The 21,151-nt window shown below is 31.6% G+C and overlaps 3 protein-coding genes across 7 annotated transcripts in view; 2 read left to right on the top strand and 1 right to left on the bottom strand.

The window, feature by feature from the left end:
* The first annotated feature begins 453 nt into the window (after positions 1-453).
* On the top strand, positions 454-5,141 carry LOC144845187 (gamma-interferon-inducible lysosomal thiol reductase-like). The gene is made up of 5 exons (XM_078702358.1): positions 454-951; positions 2,743-2,931; positions 3,346-3,513; positions 3,985-4,131; positions 4,602-5,141. The coding sequence occupies exons 1-5, from the start codon at positions 823-825 to the stop codon at positions 4,740-4,742; spliced, it is 774 nt and encodes a 257-aa protein (XP_078558484.1). The 5' UTR covers positions 454-822; the 3' UTR covers positions 4,743-5,141.
* Positions 5,142-5,984: 843 nt separating this feature from the next.
* On the bottom strand, positions 5,985-9,469 carry LOC144845188 (ubiquitin-like-conjugating enzyme ATG10). Its single transcript, XM_078702359.1, has 6 exons — positions 9,255-9,469; positions 8,688-8,816; positions 7,814-7,928; positions 7,432-7,529; positions 6,634-6,728; positions 5,985-6,331 (listed from the first exon to the last, which is right to left on the bottom strand). Exons 1-6 carry the CDS (start codon positions 9,354-9,356, stop codon positions 6,244-6,246), a joined length of 627 nt encoding a protein of 208 aa, XP_078558485.1. The 5' UTR covers positions 9,357-9,469; the 3' UTR covers positions 5,985-6,243.
* A 1,195-nt stretch (positions 9,470-10,664) lies between these two features.
* The window catches only part of LOC144844455 (single-stranded DNA-binding protein 3-like), a 44,402-nt gene continuing 33,915 nt past the window's right edge, over positions 10,665-21,151 (top strand). For all 5 annotated transcript variants that reach the window (XM_078701388.1, XM_078701386.1, XM_078701387.1 and 2 more), the window contains exons 1-4: positions 10,665-10,742; positions 10,974-11,046; positions 11,323-11,384; positions 12,441-12,525. In XM_078701388.1, coding sequence (XP_078557514.1) covers positions 10,687-10,742; positions 10,974-11,046; positions 11,323-11,384; positions 12,441-12,525 — 276 coding nt within the window. In that variant the 5' untranslated portion in view covers positions 10,665-10,686. The remainder of the gene's footprint in view (positions 10,743-10,973; positions 11,047-11,322; positions 11,385-12,440; positions 12,526-21,151) is intronic.

Raw genomic sequence — 21,151 nt, 5'->3', positions numbered from 1 at the left:
GGTAATTTCTAGCAATTTTTGTATACGAGGATCATATAGAATGCGTTCACGTTCATACGCTCAAGACGATGCATGCATATATCGAAGGGAGAATGTGAAGAATGCTTCTCATGCAGATAGACTCAAACTAGGCTTATCGTAGTGCGCACTGTGTAGGGCATATCGGATTGGTCGATTGCAGCCGCCATCTTGTTGGTTCCCTCTCTCCATGAAGAATCACTTTTTGAACTGGAGTTTGCTATCTAGCCTTCGGCTAATAAAATCTTTGGTTTTACTGCAGTATTTATTAATACTAAATAGCGCTCTCTATGGTTTGATGTATTTCTCAAAATGGTATAGATAGCACCCTCTATAGTTCGGATCTGCATTAAGAAAAAAAACCTCCAGATACTCGAACCATGATGGAGAAGCGACGTGATTGGATGGTAGCCCATCCACATGCTCGCATGCTGCTAGCTGGGCCTACAAAATACAATTAATTAGGTACTGCTGTTATCACAAAATTAAGCGCTTGTTCTTATATTTAGATAATTATAAGTATCCAATACCTTAAAAATGTATATTTCAAACCCTAACGGTTCTAAAATAGTTGATATCTTTGTACTAAAATCATGAATTTCGTCATTGCAAGAAGATTCCATTACAAAATTGTGACCATGCAACTTGCTGTGTACTCAAGCGTGATTAAATTGGTTGGTCTTTAAATAGTCACGTGAAACACCGGTCACGAGAGAAACATCACCTGATTGTCGCTCTTCGTTTGAAACAAATAAAACGCTCGGGTTTTGCTTGGTCTAGAATTTGTGAAAAATCTTTTGCAAAATGGAAAGAAGTGCAGTATTATGTTTGTTTCTTTTGTTAAATATAAACCTAATATTAGGCCTAGCTGATCGTTGTTCATTACATCCAAGTTTGTGGTGTTCTTCAAGAGATACGGCAAGAGCTTGTAAGGTAGGTCTTCTCTATTTACTAGTATTTTATTAATAATTATGCTACTCTCCATCTTATCTACTACTTACTACTAACTGTACTTACTACCTGACACTTAATACCACAGTATAAACTGCCCATTTCTCCATCATTCATGGTATGACCATTCTTGATGCATATGTAAATGATGAGGAGTAGTAGGCCTGGCTACTAATACTATATAATATATAGTATATATCTGTTATATGTAAAGCTCTGTTTACACTATCAAACTAGTTCGACAAAAAAAGTGTGATGTGCCCAAATATGGCAGTGATATGACATCATCGTGTCAGTATATGGGCACATCACATGTTTTTGTCATATAAAGTTTGATAGTGTAGACAGAGCTTTAGAAATGTATATAAGCCCTACTATAGTCTATAGGCTAGAGAGTATATTAATTATTATAAACTAGATGGTACGCTCGCTTACCATCTAGGTCGTGTCCACATATGGTTCTCGAATACACAGTAATTTCAGCGTAAAAACTGGCGATTTCAAATTCAAATTTCAAATACGTACCGCAGGACTATAAATACATTGTCGTTTTCAGAAACGAATAAATAGACATGATGATTAATGTAGTCAACTAAAATTAGCACTCTGGGAATTAGGCCTACTTCCGAAGGAGAAACTTGTCTTAAAAATGAGTCCAAATTTTTTATTTGAACTCATTTAAACAAACCCAATATGTGTTTTGTATATAACATTAGAGTTGAGGGATGGGGAAGAGGATGGGAAGAACAATTTTTAAATATATTCTTTATCCACTCAGTAACGAAATATTGTTTTAAATGTTTTATATTTACAATATTGTCAAAGTATTGCAATACTATATCTCAGTTGTAAGTTTATTCTCCAAGGGCCCATAAATTTACCTACTTGTGTTAAACCAAGGGCTCATAAATTTACCTACAAACTGGGAGTCTGAGAGATTGGAATGTTCCATTCATCGCAAATCAATACATTTGTATAAACGTATATTAAATCTATCAAAATAGTATTTTTTTTAAAGAAAATCGGCTTGTCTTCAACATTATGATACTCGAGCTGTTCAACCGGTTTTCAGCTATTAAAAACAATTATCGTAGGAGGAGATAGGAAAATGCGAAGCATCCTCGTATTATTGTGCGCAGGTATTTTTCAAGAGGACATCCATTAGACAGTGTATACCACGATCGGAAAACACCCTTATTTGGGGCAAATCGTTGAACCTAAATTCGTTTTAATTGTCAATAACTAATTATCTAACTCAATTTAATTAGTAAACAGGGTTACATCAGGTGGTTAAAATCAGTACCGAGATTCTAACCAACGTTATATACCATCGAGTAAACATTCTAGAAATAACGCGCGATTTACCAAATTTTGCCCTTACGTAAATTTATATATAGAAGTCTGAATATATAATTATAATTGTAATATAATATTGTAAGTAGTAGGCTAGGCCCATACATACGCCAGAGAGTACTGTATTATTAATTAGTACCATGATTCATGAATTGACTATACAGTACTTTATTTCAATGTTCTCTTCCTATCGGCACAGTGAACTATACCTGCAAGACTGGGCTGATATTACACACAGTCTACCATGCTGATAGAAAATAATAAATTACATGATGGATGGTCAGTCATTTAGATTCAGACATGATTTTTTACCCATTGTGCTTATTTGATGAACTGCTAATTATTCTGGTATTTCACGGAAAATCAGAATGGGAATACAATATTGTTTCAACACAGACATGTTTTAATTTATCTTTTAAGGTTGAGTATCAGTGTGAACCGTGGCTAGAGGCACGGCTTGATTCACCACCAGTCAATGTAGAATTGTACTTAGAATCACTCTGCCCAGATTGTAAAAGATTTATAGCAGAACAACTTGAACCAACTTGGGGAAAGTTAGCTTCAACAGGAATTTTAAATTTAACCCTTATTCCATATGGCAATGCACATGTGAGTATAATAAAGACACAGAGAAATAGGGTTTACCAGGGGAGGCAGCCTTTTTGGTCAACTCTGCATTTTCAATGACAACTAGCTAAGAATAGAAGGATTTCGATTCAGGTTTATCTTCAAATTTGGAAAACATAAGGTTGACAATAAATATCAAGTTGAAACCACTTGTGCCAATTTGACTGAATATTGTATGACTGGAAATGGAAATCCATGTAGAGTGTACCTTCTAAAACTACTCTGCTCCCACAGCAAAAATCTGTATACCAAAGTTTTGCGTGGTGTAGTTTTCGGAATTCTATTCTCAACTAAGGCTAATTTGGTATCTTTTGCCATATTGTTTTACAATTACTACTGCTGATCATCTGCTACCTTCATTGGGTCATATTAATCTTTAACTTTCCATTTTGCTAGGAAAAGCAAGTTGGCAATCAGTGGGAGTTTACCTGTCAACATGGTGAGCGGGAGTGTGCTGGTAATGTGATGGAGACATGTATACTATCATTGATTCCATTAAAACAAGCAGTTCCTGTAATTTTCTGTATGGAAGCAGCAGATGATCCAGCTAATGCAGCCAAACAGGTAAGACCTCATTTAAATAAGAAAGCTACATTGCGGTAGTGATAGTACTGGGACAGAAGCCATGAATTTGAGCTTTGAATTATCATGGTCAATAGTAGTTGACTTAAGGCTCTCTTGCTATCTGTCTGCTCAATAATCTCAGTTTTTGGCTCACTTGTTTCCTATATTCTCAACTCTTTGAATTAATGAAGTGACAAAAACATTTTTTTGTACAATTTCAGACTTATATTTCTGAAATTAAGAATAGGTTTTAAGTACATAATGTGTAATCTGCTTTATTCTGAATATTCTTTCAAAACCATAGGGTCACAAATTATGAAATTGTATTGCCATTTTTTCTTGACTATACTAATCATCCTTCTTTTCCGTATGCAAGATGGTATGACCTTATTGTTTTGTTTTAACATCCTCTTCTGTATTTGGCAATGCTGCATTTTGTATACTCAATTCCTGCTTTTTTTCTATATAAAGTGCCTTACAAAATATGGGTTAGAATTTGATGCGGTGTCCAAATGTGCCAATAGTAGTCAAGGCAACCAGCTGGAACATCAGATGGCTCTAAAGACGGATGCTCTTCAGCCTGCTCATACATACGTACCTTGGGTTACAATTGGAGGGGTAAGTTTTATTAAAAAGTGCAAACTTAGGTCAATGGATTAGCAGTTAAGACAAAGGTTTCATAATCCATAGCTGCTTCACTACCATGGTTCATGGCCAACTCTGATGGCAAAACATTCTTGGATAGGAATAAGTGTGTGCTCTTTTAAAAAAACACCAATGAGTAGCGATAACAGCAGTGTACTATTTTCACACTGCCCTATTGGGGCCTGTACTCCACAACTTAGGGAAAAGCATTGTTATAGAAGGTTAACATCCACAAAGCGATCTCCTCTTTACAAAATATCATAGATTTTTCCTAATATCTAAAAATTGCAAGTATTGTATTTATTGATTGAATAATATTAATAATAACCAAATATTTTGCATTACTGTATTACTATTAGGATACATTTTCTTAACAGAACATATGAAAGCATTTTGACCTAAGTTGTCTGGATGTTAATTTATGTATATTCATTACCTTTTAGGTTCACACTGAAGCAATAGAGCAAGAGGCTGAGAAAGATCTTTTTCATCTGATCTGCAATAGCTATACTGGACAAAGACCTGATGTTTGCAATACAAATGTACCAACATACCGCCGTCATACCTTCAACAATGAAGTGTAGATTACTATCTACACTCATACAAGATGATTGCTGATATTTTATAATTTACTCAAATAATTCCGAATCCCGCACAAATTCTGACACACATGTATTCATAACACCTTATTAATAATAATCATTTATATGGAGCCATTCATTCATAGGTTAGTGTGGTACGTCCATCATAAAACATTGACAAGGAAAGGCAAAAGGTTTTTAGTAATCATTTAAAAATTGTAGTAATTTTGTGGATATAAATGTACAACACTACAATTTGTTCTCAATATGCACAATATAGTAAGGTGCACATACTAATTTATGTTAATCCAGACACGCCACACTTAGACCATGACGGGGTATTGAGGTGTGTTTGGTGCAATACCAAAGAAAATATATTTTAGTATAATGTCAAATATTGTATTTAGATAAAAAAAAAGAACTTCAGAGCAATTTTCAGATTTGCAAATGTATAATTTATATTTGTACAAAATAGAATATAATTTTATAGCAGCTAAAAATTTAGATATCAATGTATTTATAATAAATTAAAATTACCTAAGGTTTTCATGGGGAAGAATTACGATTGAATAAGGTTTGATAGGTACATCAAATACACCAGTATGGTAATATTTCTATCTATATCACATATTTACAAGATTCTCTAACAAGAATATAATTGAAATGCATCTGAAGAATGCCAATAGTAATTTTAAGGGGGCGGGGGAACATTAAATAGGCAATTCCTTGATGGCCATCCAGAGTTTTTTTATTTCTTTTTTATTTCAACTAGCTTTTAAGAGTGTAAACCTTCCAGATTAGCCCAGTGGGTTAACTGATATTCAGGGGCCCTCTCTAGTAAAATTTAAATACATTGCAACAATTAACAATAACAATCAATTATCATAAACATTAAATTAGAAATTTCTTGCGAACTATGGCCCTGCTGCTTAAATACCTTATGTGGTGTTTTTTTTCAATACATATTCTGTTATAGAAAGCACAAATATTGTTTAGTCATTCCCAAAGTGGAAAAAAGTAAATCCAACGTAAATTTAAAAGAAATATAGCTGTTAGGTTGTAGGCAGAAGTTTTTGAGAAATATATATTTTTAATTTGGAAAAAAAAAACACCTTTATGAAATATATTGGAAACTACCATACCATACCATTGATTGTAATAAACAGGCTGAAATAGAATTAAAGTTTGGCATCAATTGTATTTTTTGAAGTTAACTGAATGAATGAGTTGAATATTTGTAACTACAAACAAACAAATGATGATACATGTATTGTATTTTAGAAAATAGACAATAGAGCATACTGAAATAGTTAGAAAAGAACTGTGGTAGGTTGACACTGAAAATGATGATTTTCAAAACCCTAGTAACCTCTAACTCTCCACACAGAAAAACTTTAACCTATTTTAGGTTGGGATGAATGACTTCCCCAACATACAATCTTTGCAATGCTCCACCAATAATAGCAAAGGTGATAATTGGTCCAATTGGTGATCTGGCCAACTCTCACTCTCCACACAGTGCAGCAAAGGCCAATGGCAGGTCCAGACCAACAACCGGTCCAACAGAACTTAGCCAGCTCACTAAATATGATCTGAATTAACAAAATGTAATTATTATTAATATTAAAGGTCAGTAAATGGTTGCAATGATACTGTATATATTGTTACTATGGTAATGCAATATAAATAAGGTTATTTATAACTACTTTATTATATTCATGAGTAATTTATGCACTTGCAGCCAGACTGGATATTTGTTGGAGACTTCAACACTTGGTTTCCAAGTTTGTTGAGGCTGTCCCCAAGCCATGTAATGAGCCAACCTATCTTTAATATTTTCACTTGCACATTTTGGTACATATACAATTTCATATTTCATAAAAAAAACATTTACCCTGTTTGTTTGTTGTCTGCAAATACTGACTTCATGAGATCAGCTGTATGACAGGGATGCAATGTGAAAAATGGTCGTCCTATAATCGGGTGCTCCTATTGGTGGAAATAAAATGATATTGATTAAATGTATTATATCGATCATTTAAAGACAAAGAAACAATGAACTGAAGTCTGTACAGTTAAGAGGAAGATAGAATAATTTCTTATGTAGTGGAGGCAAGGCAATAAAAATGGCAAAAATGATTACAGAGAACCTCTTTTTTTGGAGAACCCTATTAAGGGCACACTCACCCCTATTATTAAGGAGAACTTTCCTGTTAAAACATCCTGATTTGACTTAAAAAAAAAAACAACTTCCGAAATGTGGTGTTCCAACTTCCATGTTCCAACTAGGCAGCAGGAAAAAGTAAATGGTGAATCACCTGTATGATTCATTTGGTGCAGCCCCTCACTATGGGTGTTGGAAAAAATTTGAAGTTCAGGGGACGTACCCGGATAACTCGTTCATTAATCATTCAAATTTTTTAACAATACAGGCATTCTCATTCGTTGTTTTAAATTGACTCCGCCTGTCAAATAGAACAGTGTCAATCTTTCAACTTGAAATATCATAAAAACTATTATTTGTATATTTGAGAAAATGAAGTGTTTCTAAAATCAATTTTCAGGTAATATGCGTTATCAGGGCTCTTGTTTGAACAAGGACATTCATGTTTTTATATAATATCCATACCTACCGAGTTTAGTCAATCATTTATCGTTTTGCAAACTTTAAACTTGATAATGGTAATCTTACCTGCTGCGTTATAAAAGTCCACTGTTCATGTTGTAAACGTGCTTGATAATGTTTAGGGATCATCTTCCATACCTCATCCAGGCTTAAAAGTTGACCATCTAAAGTAAAAATACTGTGTTTTTTTTCACTGATTTTTAGATAGCCCAAACTAACTATACACATTCTATAAAATACAGGTCTCCCTCCAATGAAAGACCGCTATACTATGGCCCCTATCTTTCAGTTCCATCCATATTTTGGCAACACTATGCTATCTCTAAAAATTGGGGGAACTGGCCTAAAAATTGGGGAACTGGCCTAAAAATTGGAGGAATATATCAAACTTCTGGGGAATTGGAACCACCTCTGCCTACACAAACACCACCTTCAGGTTTTACCTTACCTGCTTTACATGCATTAAAGTACAGTACTGGAACAGCATAGCTGTGGCTATAAACAATGTGATACTCAAATGTACATGGTATACTGTCTGATGACTTTGCGACCAAAACATCATCCTAAATTCAATAAATAAAATGCTGTACCTAATACAGTAATTTACAAAGAAATGCTAAGCTTACAAGAAGTCATGCACAGAAATAGATAAGATATTTCATTATATGTCAAACTTTAAATGAATTAGAAGATTTGTGAAACAATCAGAAAGATGTATTGTCCCACAAAACCTGAAAAATAAGATGAAAAATCAAACTTTTTAATACTGTATTCATTTCCATAGAAAAAAAAGCTTTAAAAAGACAAAATATGATATGATAAATAAATGGTTAAATTTAAGTAATAACTCATTGTCTAACATAGGCCGATGACTGATTTTTTTCCCATGCAATTTTTGTGAATAACTAATCAGTATAATAGCGAAATTAAAATGTTTATTCAGCAAAAACATTTTAACAAGTTATTTTATTCAGGGGGACAATATTTCTTGAACAATGTCAATTAATTTTCATATAATTATTTACAAATTTCAATGAAACACCACACTATCTTTTTTATACTTTTTTTTTCAATATTTATAGCACCCTCTGTTGTTTGGTTACTATGCTATGCATTCTCCTGATATATCTCTTTTCCAAGTTCTACCCCGGCCGATACACAAGCATTGGTATCATATCTAGCGAAATTAAACATCCTGCTGTATCGTATCTTCTGACAGAAATCTTCATCCCATATGTGATACATGAGACAGCAGGCACGATGCAGGGTGTATATTGTCGCTAGGCATGATGGGACCCCTGAATCTTGACATTGAAAAGTACCTTGACCGTTTCCAAATCTTCCTCACATTGAAAAATAGTGTCATTAGTAGTATTTTTCTGTGATTTCTCTAATAATCTTGGAACGTTTTTTTTCACCAAATACTGCTTTCTTTCTTTGTGTCGGACTTGCTGGAAAAAAAAAACAAGGACAAAATTCAACTCAGAATCAGATTCTGAGTATCCCATTTCTCTTTTTATTTATTTTTCTTTTATCATCTAATTGTAATATTATTTTAATATAATATAAATTGATTGCAAACTGAAACCTAATTATTATTTATGAAAAATTAAAAGTAGGCCTAGGCCTACACAAGTCACAATTTTCTTATTTTTTTAGGCTATTTTTGTTTTAAGTTTGTTGGTTTTTTGTTGTTGTTATCCAATCCCTGAATTCATTTTGGCACAGTTCAGTAGTTTCCTCACACCCAGACCTTACTTACTACATACAGTAGGGCGGAGTCTACCAGATCACAGAGGCAATCTACCAATCACAGTACGTAAGGGCCTATATATGCCGTATGTGCGTAGGCCTAATATATTGCCTTTATCTACAAAGGCCTAGCCTACCTCTTCGAATGTCACCAATTCCCATGTATCATTGATACTATTTGACACCTCAATAAAATGCTTAAGACATGTATTGAAGTCAATCTCAGTCAGGAAGGTCATGTTACAGTATTCATGGGGCCAGCAACCTATTTACGCGCTTAACAGATTGGGTTTTCCCATCGTCTCAATCGTCTCTCTCCCCGGGCCACCACCACACGCCCGCTTCGATCCTATTCCATCAGTCTCAGGCGGCGCGAGAGAAGCCATGCATGTGCAGAGTTTAAACACCGACTCCGCCCACAAAATAGTTTCTAGATCTTATTTGCATACTCGATGCTTGGCTCGTCTCATTATTGCATCTATGAATTCAATTCAAATTTTTAGTAAAAGTACATTGCTTTGAATAAATGAAATAATTTATTAAATAAATAAAACATAACAAATATTTAAAATGATTAAATTAAAGTTTATTTATAAAAAAAGGAAAAAATGTGTAAGTACCGACCCCTATATCCGATTGTTCTTGAAAGATTCACCCCCAGCCTTTCAAAAAGGAGGACCCTTCAAAAGTGATGATTCTATTTCGTCAACTGTTGCCGATTATCTCTATGATTTGATCAATAGGCAAAGTAGGCCTACTTTCTAAAATTAATTTTCTATATTCGATTCTTGCCGTTTGTTAATAGTCATTTTAAAAGTTCGATCCGTCCCCTGAGTTTTTCGTCAATTGAGTAATAAAACGGATTAAATTATTGAGAAAGTTTAAATATTGTTTTAAAGATACCTAAAAAAAAAAATATACACGAGGCAATTGCTGAAAAATGTAATTTTCAACAGACAAATAATACTTTTTGTAAAGGGTTGGTGTATAATAGTAATACTTAAATTTATTATTTGCATTATATTTATTTATTTTTACGTATTTGAAATACCTTCAGGAGAAGCAAAATAAATTCAAGCAATACATACATTTAAATACAAAGAATGTTAGAAAGCGCACTAACTACCAACATAAGATTATAAATACTCCACTCAGTCCCACTAATACTACAAATAATTACAGTAATGTTTATGAGTGGAATGGTACAAATGAGGTAGGCCTAAAATGAACAAGGTTATTTTCAATAGAACGAATATACGGGAGAAATAATAAAAACAATTACAAAAATTAATTTCAATACCGTCATAACAAAAAAAGTCGTTGAAATATCAATATATAATATTATTGCGTTTTACAATCAAAACATATTTGGCCCCATAATTGATTAAGCGGATTGTATACCGTACCCTTTCCGATCACAATCAATTTTGTTCAGCAGTTTCAAGAAACTTGATGACTCTTTTTTATTTCAACCAATCACGTTATAGATTATTTCAAGGTTGCCATAGAGACGAGGTCAGAGTTGGCCTCACTCGCTTGACAGGTGCGTGACAGTTCAACTAGCGAAGCATGTACTCCAAAGGAAAAGGGTCCACAGTACCGTCGGACAGTCAAGCTAGAGAAAAGTAAGTTTCTAATTTTTTATTTCAAAATTCTCGTGCAAAATATGAATCCAGACCTATTTGTTTTGCTATTTTGTGCTTTTGAACGGTTAAAATCGGTTAAGTTTACACTGAATACGAAAATAACTGTGCTGTGTCCACCATCTTACTTTGCTGTTCCATTTATTGTTCATCTCCGTTATCTTATTCAAAAATTTAAACGTATTAGTACATTTATATACATTTTTGTTTCAGATTAGCACTGTATGTATATGAATATTTACTCCATGTTGGGGCACAAAAAGCAGCACAAACATTTCTTTCGGAGGTAAGATCAGTTTATTGTTATAAATTACTGAAATTCTATTCTTTTGAAAAGTTGACCTGGTAGGTAGATTGACCCGACACACATTTTTGAGCAGATCCCTGAATGGATCAAACAATAACATTGGCTTATGCTACACCACACAAAACATCGCTAATAATAAAATTAATTTGATAAAGAATATGAATTTTTAGAAATATTATTTAAAATGTATTATTTATTTATACTAAAAAGACTGCTAATTTTTTAAACAATATTTTTTATGCATTTTTTGTACAGATAAGATGGGAGAAAAACATAACGTTAGGAGAGCCTCCTGGGTTCTTACATTCTTGGTGGTGGTAAGTATATGCTGGAGAACAATAACTTTTATAGAGCTTTGCCTAGAGAGTTGATTTCCAACCCCTAAATCGTAATGGATAAACCCAAGATTTAGTATTCTTTCAACTTTTTTTGTTTATTACTTTTTTTCTTTGTGTGAATCCAAAAGAAGTTTGAATATTATATTATAATAATTATTGGTCAATTATAGTAATTACAATACAATACATAAAATAATTAATAATGATAATAATAATAACAAAAATTAAATTTAACCCTTTCTCTTATGGAGTTCTTTATGGTCTACCTGGTACCATTTAATGTATATATAAAATAAAAAATGTCATGTATACTACATTAACTGTGGATAAATAATTGTTTTATTGCCTCTGTATACTCCTTCTATAACTTAGGGCTTATCAATTTTATGTTATTCTAAAAATTCGTAACTTTATGTGCCCTCTATAGTGTTTATGGTATTGATTTTTGACGTCACATTTTCACTTGTAATGCTATCAAACGTTTATTTAGGATTTTTCTAATAATGAAAATAATTGAATTTCGATAGTTTTATTCAATTTATCTTTAGTATTAAAAAAACATATTCCATTATATTAATTTTTTTCATAACAAATTAAAAAAAATGACCAGTATTTGTTTATAAATTGATGAAAAAAATTTTTTGTGGAATAACAATGAAATATGAATACTGATGTCCTCAAATGTTCAAATTTAACTGTGCAAACATAAACTACAGAGGCTCATTGCAATCTATTTGTAGACTTGTTACATACAAAGTAATGATGGGCTTTTAACCAAAGTAAAACTTTATTCGTCAATAATCACAAAGGAATCTCAAACCTAGCATACAAATCTCTACTGTAAATTTTTATTGAGCTCTTTTATCTGCTGTTTTAGCTGACTATACAATCCCAGTATATTTATTTGATTATGACATTATGCACAAAATAATATAGTACTTCAGTGAGTGAAGAAGGATAAGTTTTTTATTTCGTTATTTATGGCAACTTTATTTAAAGTTTAGTTTACACATTGTTATGTTGATTTTGTTTCAGTGTGTTTTGGGATTTATATTGTGCGGCACCAGAAAGACGAGAAACATGTGAACATTCAAGTGAGGCCAAGGCATTTCATGATTATGTAAGTCATTTACATATGCAATACTAAAGATGTTTTGTCCCCTAAAAATGACCAAATAATCATACAAAATACATTTTTAAAGAACTTGTTGAAACCTAATATAAAAATTAATTTACATTAAAAAAATGTTTCCTCCAAACATGGACCTATAATCCATGCTCCAAGTATGTTTCAATTTTGATACCAAAAATCAGTTTACATACTTTTATATCATGTGGTATACATTTTTATCAATTTGCAAATTGCTAATTTTAGCATTTTCATTCCATTTTTAAAACTTAAACATTGTTTTAAAGCAAACAGTTTTGTTTATTTTATACAATATTTTAGTTTCTACTTTCTTGTTTCATCTTTGTCTGTATTTGACTCAATTGTTTTACAATAGATAATTTAGCCTTGTAAATTTCTTTGTTTACTCTTTTGTATACTTGCTCTGTATTTTCTATTGTTTCTCCAATGCACTATTCTCCTATATGTAATTATGCATGTTTGACATAACAGATTGAACAATCAATAATATTGTTCTATACATACTGAATGTGAACAACATTATGGCCAGAAATGTCACCCATTGGATGCTGCTGATGCACGTTGATTTTGCCTGATATTTGGCGTCAAGGACATCATGTTTCTTTTTTAGGACCAAAACAGTCTTAGAAATAGAACACACTTAGAACCTCAATCGTAAAACACCATGTTTTTAAACACAATCATTATTAAATATATTGTGAATTAAAATTGTATTATCAAGAGTTATTTTAACCCTTGACCTAGTACAGTTAAAATCAGATTCAATGGGTCATTAAAACTGAGAATATTATGTGCCAATGTTACACACTGCGTTTACAAATCGCAATACTATATGTTAACATAACATAAGCCATTTAGACAATTTAGTTTCACTTGATGCACATGTCTTGTTCCGAGAAATTTAATTGATTATATTTATTTTCTATTGCGCCAACTTGTAACAAAAGTATTCCTTCAAAGATACAGTAAATGTCAATTAATTGTGTTATTCGCATTAGAAACCTATGTTCAATTTGAATTCATATTATTATCATTTTAATACGTGTCGATTAAAGATGTTTAACAATATTTTATTTTTAGGGAAATTGTAAAAAGAAAGATAATTTAGTGACACTAATATTATAACCAGTTACAGTTAGTAACTTTATATTTAATCATAACACATGTATAACAGTACTGTACTTGCCGTTGCATTTCACATTGCATGGCACTGGTAATTTCGTTCAATGGTATATGAATATACCTGTTGTGTTAACTGATTCTTTAAGCACTCGCGCTATCTACTGTAGAGTGAAAATATTCGCGAACTTGAACTACCGTTTTCCAAAATAGTGGGTGAAGCAACAAAATGGTACGTTAAAAAGACGATATAAAAAACTTAATTCCAAACCCGAGAGTGTGCAATGTTTTACTGAAATTCAACCATGAACGTTCATTACAGTAGCTATAGTATTCCCATCACTCTGGTATAACAGGTGCAGTATCCAGTAGAAAATTTGAAAAAGATAAAGATGAGGAAATCTGAGAATCAGAAAAAAACCGCCCCAACCGAGATGCGAACTCAGAACCTTTTCCTAACCATTAGACCATTGGGGGCTTTCATGGTATTGTTCAAACTCGATTAGACAGGGACTTTTTAACACCCTCGGCTGGGGTACGGTAGAACAGCACTACTGTACATAGTTTTCAATTGTATCAAATTGATATGCCCTCATCTTATATGAAATTTTGCCCAATCCATACAATTTATTATTAAATGATTCTTTTATTTAAATATAATTTTAATTGCTATAGTATGGTACTGTATAAGGAAAGTGAAACAGATTTACAATTATTATTCTACCAATAAATTGATATTTAAATTCACTTGTAAATCTATCACTTTTTTGTGTTAATTATCATTTTTCTAATAAATTATTTGTAATATTTATCATATACTGTAATTGACTAGTCAAGCGTTCAGTATTTCAACCAATAGAAGCACTTGGTTTGGTGTGGAAATCAAACCAAATACTGTATACTGTTTAAATAATCTACTGCGTTTTACAGTAATGTGCATGTGTAATGTTTATATGTAATGTAATTCAATGTTTTTTATTGGTTTGTACTGTATGCAATTTATGGAAGGTGTATTACATTTTATTATTGTTTATACCAGTAAGAACATAATTCAATAACATTTTATTGTATTGTGTTAGTAAGTATTTTTCAAAAGTACACACTACTAATGTGAACTGTTAAAATTGAATGTTTCAGCTTTTTTACGTGTTTTTCATTCATTGCATTGTTGTTTTGTTAGTGCACCATTAAAATCTTCTTTTTCGATGGAAAACGGTGCAAAATAAGATTATTATTAGGTTTTATTATGGTTTCATATATCTACTCTTCTTGCTCTAGGGCCTGTTTGTATAGAAAAGAAAAAAAAAATGGTTTTATTGAAAACTGGATTTTAATTATTATAACAAAAATCATGTTATAACGAAAAGACGTTTCACGGTAGTCATGACAACCAAACTAAATTTAAATCCTTTTTTTAGCACAAAGCTAACAGATTTACAGTTAACAAAGTGCCAAATTCCCTGAATATTGGTTCACGGCCGTAGTGTAGTAATCACTTTATCACATTTATATTCCCATATTCATATTTCATGGGAAAGTATCCCCTTTATAGGGATATCCCTGATAGGGGAGTGGGAGGGATTGGGGTTTTAAGTCAAAGAAACACTTAGTTGGTGTTAATGTTATAATGTTTGTTATACTTCTTTGACTCTTTCGGTAATCTTATGTTCGCTGGTTAATGTTAGGATTAATGTATCAACATTTTTATGTTTCCTTTCTATCAATCTGTTCACTATTTATAACTGGTAAGATAACTTTGACTAAAAGTGCGTTTCTACTGAAAATCTACAAATAATTGTTATTATTTTTAATATTTATTTTTAACATTTTGAAAAATCGCTTATGGGGAACCTATTGTGCGAAAATTATGTTACCATGTACAAAAAAGTAGCAACTTATTAATTGACAATCTGCCATGTGCAAGATTTAAATGATCGATAAACAAAGAAATAATGAGATATTAAATGTTTTTAAAAATTTAATGAAATATTGCATATTTCACATTTTTGAAATCACAAAAGAGGTATATACTGTCCTGGCTATTATGTGCCAACTTTGTTTGAATGTGTCTCCCGAGCTGAATTTGTGTTGGTCCTTTATAGAATTATTTATCCTGATGATGAGAACCCTACTGTACTGTATAACTTACTGCTTTAGGTACAGCAGAACAAAGTAAATCACATATTTAAAAAATAATCAATAGTTGTTCAATTACCCCACTCCCGTCTGCCTCCCCTGATTGAGGAAAACCAATAATTTGAAAGCACCCAGGTACTCTTGATTTTGATAACTTATCGTATATTATTATTATGTTTTAAAATAATGAAATAAATATATATAGGTGCCAAGCATTAACTGAAAATTATGATAGATTTAAACGTTTTTAAGGAGGTTCTATGGCAAGAAGACATATTAGCATATTATTTGCTACTGTAGTATATTGTACAGTTAGCATGTTTTCTGACATTATCAGAGCTTAGCATTTAGCAATAGTTAGTGTAGTATAGTCCATTTTGTAATAGGGGAGATTGTTTTCAGCACTACTTAAGAAGAATATTGTTGAATTCTATTCAATTTTGTTTTTATTTAACACGAAAATTGGTTCTGATTATGATAATTATTTGTGCTGAAATTGATTATTAATAATAATTTTTTACAGTAGAGTGTAATGTTTATTAATTGGAAAATGGTTTTCATTGTTAAATACTGCAATGTGAACAGAGGCTTAAAATTGTTGAGGATTTTTTTTATTTGGTGTCCACTTTGTCATGGTAACTAATGTCAACAGCCTGGCATTTTATCCATGGATCTCCATGCAGTTCATACCAGAGTTGACTCGAACATTATATTGCGGTTTTTGTGTGGACGATAGCACAAACGTTTCACGAGTGCTACTGTACAGGGTGCTGCAACTAATGTACAACAAGTTTACAGAATTCCAAGCATCTTTTTATGCAAAGCTATTTGTTTAAACGAATACTCTTAATACTTTATTACGATGGCAGATTTTAATGTTCCCACGATATACAATCGAGACATGCCGATGCATAGTGTACGGTAGTTACAAAAAATTCTCCTGCGTAGTATAAACATTGATGGCGCATGGATCATGAAACTTGAATTCATTACCGGTACTAACAATAGACCAACTGTTGCATTGTAATTCCTAATATTAATTATGAATAAATTTTGCAGTAAAAATGATCTATTGATTTTAATAATACTGTACATATAAACTGTTAAAAGTTGAAGAGTAACATTAACAAGATGATAATATATTAAACCACAAACATGCTGCAAACGAATATGTCTGCAAACAGTTTTATTTTTCAAAGTTGTTAATGTATGCATTCAAATTTTTTTTTGAAATCCCCGAAGATTTAATTTTTTTTTTGGTGAAATGATCGTTAAATTGTTGTTTGTTGTGAAGAAAACTTAGATAGAAGATGGAACAGAATAGAACTGATGATTTTGAAACCAATTCTTATAAACATAGATCCTTGATTATGATATAATTGTTAAATGGGACCAATATGAATTTGATAAAGGATCTGTAAAGATTGTTGAGTCCTCCCCTAGTTTGCTTTGCTGTATGCCTCAGGCAATTGACCTTTCAGGCAATGGGTTATACCACTTTTTTGTAGGGTACCATAAACTTCAGATAAGCTAACTGTAATATTGATTAATATTGTACAGTAATATTTTATCTACCAGTAATCTGTTCATAAGCAATATTATAGAATATATTTTATTATTTTAATGTGATTTTAAAGTAATAAAGCTTTGTAAATATATATTATGAACATTCTTGTCAATCATACATACATAATTAATTAGCATCTCATTTGCATATAATATTATCATAAAGGTAAAAACATAAAGGTTTGAATTCTTTGTTTCTAATACCATAAACTTAAAATTGATTTTTGTGTTTCATCACAACCTTTCATTGTTTATAGATATTATGTCTATTCCATTAATTTTCTCTTGTATATTTTTATTTATTTATATAATTTTAAATGTTATGTTAAAAATAAAGTTAGTATCTCCTAGTCATGCTAGGTGCAATTGACATCCAATTTTCAGGTTCTCCAGAGAGTATTGAGAATCTTGACAGAACTGCCTAATCACAGCTTTATGTTGTTCTTGCCCATCATTCTATTCTTACCTTATGAATTAAGCATGTTTGTCTGGTAGTGGTACTTCAGAATTTCCAGGTACTCCAAAAATTTTGCCCAATTACAGACGTACTGAAATACATACAAACTATTCAAATATTTGATTTGATCTAAATTTATGGGAAAGCCCCTTTGAAAAAGTGTATGGTAGGTAGTCACAAATTAGAGGTCTATATTGTAAAGGTAGTAAGTACACCTGTAGAGTTCGCCATTTATAATGCCACTACCGCGACAACAATCTGAGCGCATTAATTGAAAGCATGACTCGGTTTTTACCTTCATTGTGTAAATCTATTCCGTCCCATGAAAATATTCGCTCCAATCAATCATAAACATTTATTAATTGTATTATTGTACCTAAGATGATTAAAACATGAATTCATGTACTACATACAAACAGTACTGTATTTAGTACTATTCAACCAAAGTAATCTGAAGAGACTTCCACCCTAATAATCCAATCTTTATAATCGCCTTTGATTTTTGAAGAATCTGAGGCCCCACCCTTGACTGTTTGCCACACTAAGCTTTTTGTAATTTTGTAACTATTGTATTCCTGTATAGGTCTGCTGTTTAATGTTAAAGATATAGCGTCAGTCTTCTGCAAATAGAGTTATTGTTATTATTATTATACAGATTTGTTTGTTTGAATTGTTTGATGGGATTCATAGGAAGGGCAATATGTACACTTCAATGGTTTACTTTAACCATAGGCCTATTGATTTAAATATAAATGTCTATATTCATATCAAATGTTCTGTTCTTGTGATAGTTTAATATTCAATTAAATTGAATTATGGTAATTGTCGAATTAGGATATCATGATTATGAAAAATTAAAAAGAAAAAGGTAGATGTTACGGAAAAAATCTACTTCTTGTAGTTGATTTTACTTGTTTCCGGAGCTCAGCATTTGCTGGGTCTGGAGTCGAGGCTGACTTGAATTGGTTAGTTGATCTTGAAGATACTACATCCTCCGGTAATGAATTTTCTGAATATACAGATTTTTATTTCATTAGTCCTGTATTATTTGACATTTGCATAGTGACATTTCAACCAAACATTAACATTATTATTTATTCATAGAGATGCCTATTTTGGCTATAGAATATTTAAAATAGGGACCATGGTTACCATCCAACATTGTGATGCTCTACTTTCAGTTGGGCTGCCCCAGAAAGTGACACTAGGCCACTAGACAAAACTAAATCAAGCACCATGGCAGGATGGTATATGTGCTGAAATGCTAAAATTGTACCTGTATTCAACCAGGCCTGGTAGTGGTACTGTAGTTTTTTACAGAAACGGATTTGAACGCAGGATTGATAAACAAGCATTTGGAAGGAAAGCTACAGTGCCACTACAGTACAACATTTAATTCATAATGGTCTCATGTACAGGTTTTTGGCACTCCTTTTCTATTTTGGTATCCAGTATAGTTATCAATAAATCACTTGTTTAGAATATGTTGTATATTGTAGTTTGTACTTTGGAATATCTGATTACAAAGTTCAAAGGTTATCAGCATAAATTTTAAAGGATTAGCCAATTAAAATGTTTTAGAATGTATATTGCTTGTTTTGTGTGGTAAAAAGAATGATTAAGTAGTAACTTTTAGCATTTTTATGTAATGCATCTAAAAGTTTTAAACTTTATTTATCTTGAAACAAGATTTGGATGTAGATTGTACTAGTTATTATACTAAACATAAACAATGCAATTTAAGAATATTCTAGCCACAGTTCTTTTGTTGAGCTTTTGTCTGGCCCAGAGCTGACTTTTTTTTAGCCCACTGAGGGCTTCTAGCCCAGATAGGCTTTTAACATTGATAGTTTTTCTTTACAATTACAAATTTGTGTGCTAATAAATTAGGTGGTACAATTTTTATTTTGTAGCACTGTACACAAAAATTATAAATACATTTTAATATGTAAAACAGCTATGTTTTTCCACACTCATATTAATAGTAGAAGGTTTGTGTTTCCATGCATAATTAATTTGGTTGTAAGAGCCTTTATTCACTCCAGGCTTCAATACGACAACATAAAAGGACACATCAAAACGCCACACTTCAGGTTAACAACTCTATTTGAAAATCGTTTAGCATGGCGCCTTTTTTTAACAATGAAATTACAAACAAACTGTATACAATAATGTGTTAACGTAAAGTCATCTGGTTAATACTTTTGTCTTTACTATAACCTCCAGTTAGCTTCTCTAGTTACTTTACAAGATACTAGTAAACTTGTTGGTTAAGTTTGATACTTTTTAACAAATTGTAAACAAGTTTGTGGATCTATGATTATAATTTTAGTATACTGTAGCTATAGGTCTATAAACGGGTTAAGCCATACTCATACTGGTTAACTAGTCTCTGTACTGAATGTCTGGTTACTGTATACTGGTTAATTTCTTTCAAGTATTTAAAATTAAAATCGATCATATTTATACTTATCTCTCTGCCTTGGTCTACTGGAAAACTGATAAATTTCTATGGTTACCTACTGGTATACTTCTTGTGAACCTCTGGTTAGTTTCTCTGGTTACCTGAACTTTCTCATAGATTTTCAGGTCCTAAACATGTATTTGCATACTTTACTATTACTCTTTTATTTTTTTTATAGAACAGATGCCAGAATCAAGAAAGGCCAGTTTTCAATATTGTCCTGATAGTTGGTTATTTAGTATGAGCAAGTGACATTCTGGTTTTAAACTTCTATATTTACAGGTTTTATATAATTTAGTATGAAACGCTGGTAATTTGGGTTAAGCTGGAGAAATCTTCTGGTTAATTTATATGTTCAGCATATTTCTCAATTAGCCCATTTTCACTAAACCTTTTTATTGGTATTTATTGATATATTCACTCCTAATGAATGAATTGAATGCTAATTCAGTTGTATTGAAATTTAACTTTGGTAAATTTTCTCATATTGTTTATCGCAATTTCAAGATGGCGACAATTCTTCTGCCTGACTGTACTTCTCTGTTATGATTTAATGTTTTATCTTCTTAGTAAAATGTCCCCACTCTAATAATGGAGATGTCCATTTCAAGGTGAAACTTGTGAGTGTTGGTAGTAGAATAACACAGTATGAATATTACATGAGAATGATATTTATTATATCATCATTATTCTAATCAGATTTTATTTACATTTTACTAAATCTTTATAGATTTTTTTAAAAGAGTGTTATTAATTATTTAAAGTTTGAATTTTTATTTAGAATTTATTTAAAGGTTGATTTGGAACTTTCTGATATTATTTTGTGGTTGATTTGAGGAATAAAAGCTTGTAAA

This window comes from Antedon bifida, chromosome 6 (assembly GCF_963402885.1).
Source record: "Antedon bifida chromosome 6, ecAntBifi1.1, whole genome shotgun sequence".
Taxonomy (NCBI): Eukaryota; Metazoa; Echinodermata; class Crinoidea; order Comatulida; family Antedonidae; genus Antedon; species Antedon bifida.
The sequence above is the reverse complement of the archived record's forward strand: the minus strand, read 5'-3'. Positions and strand labels throughout refer to the sequence as shown.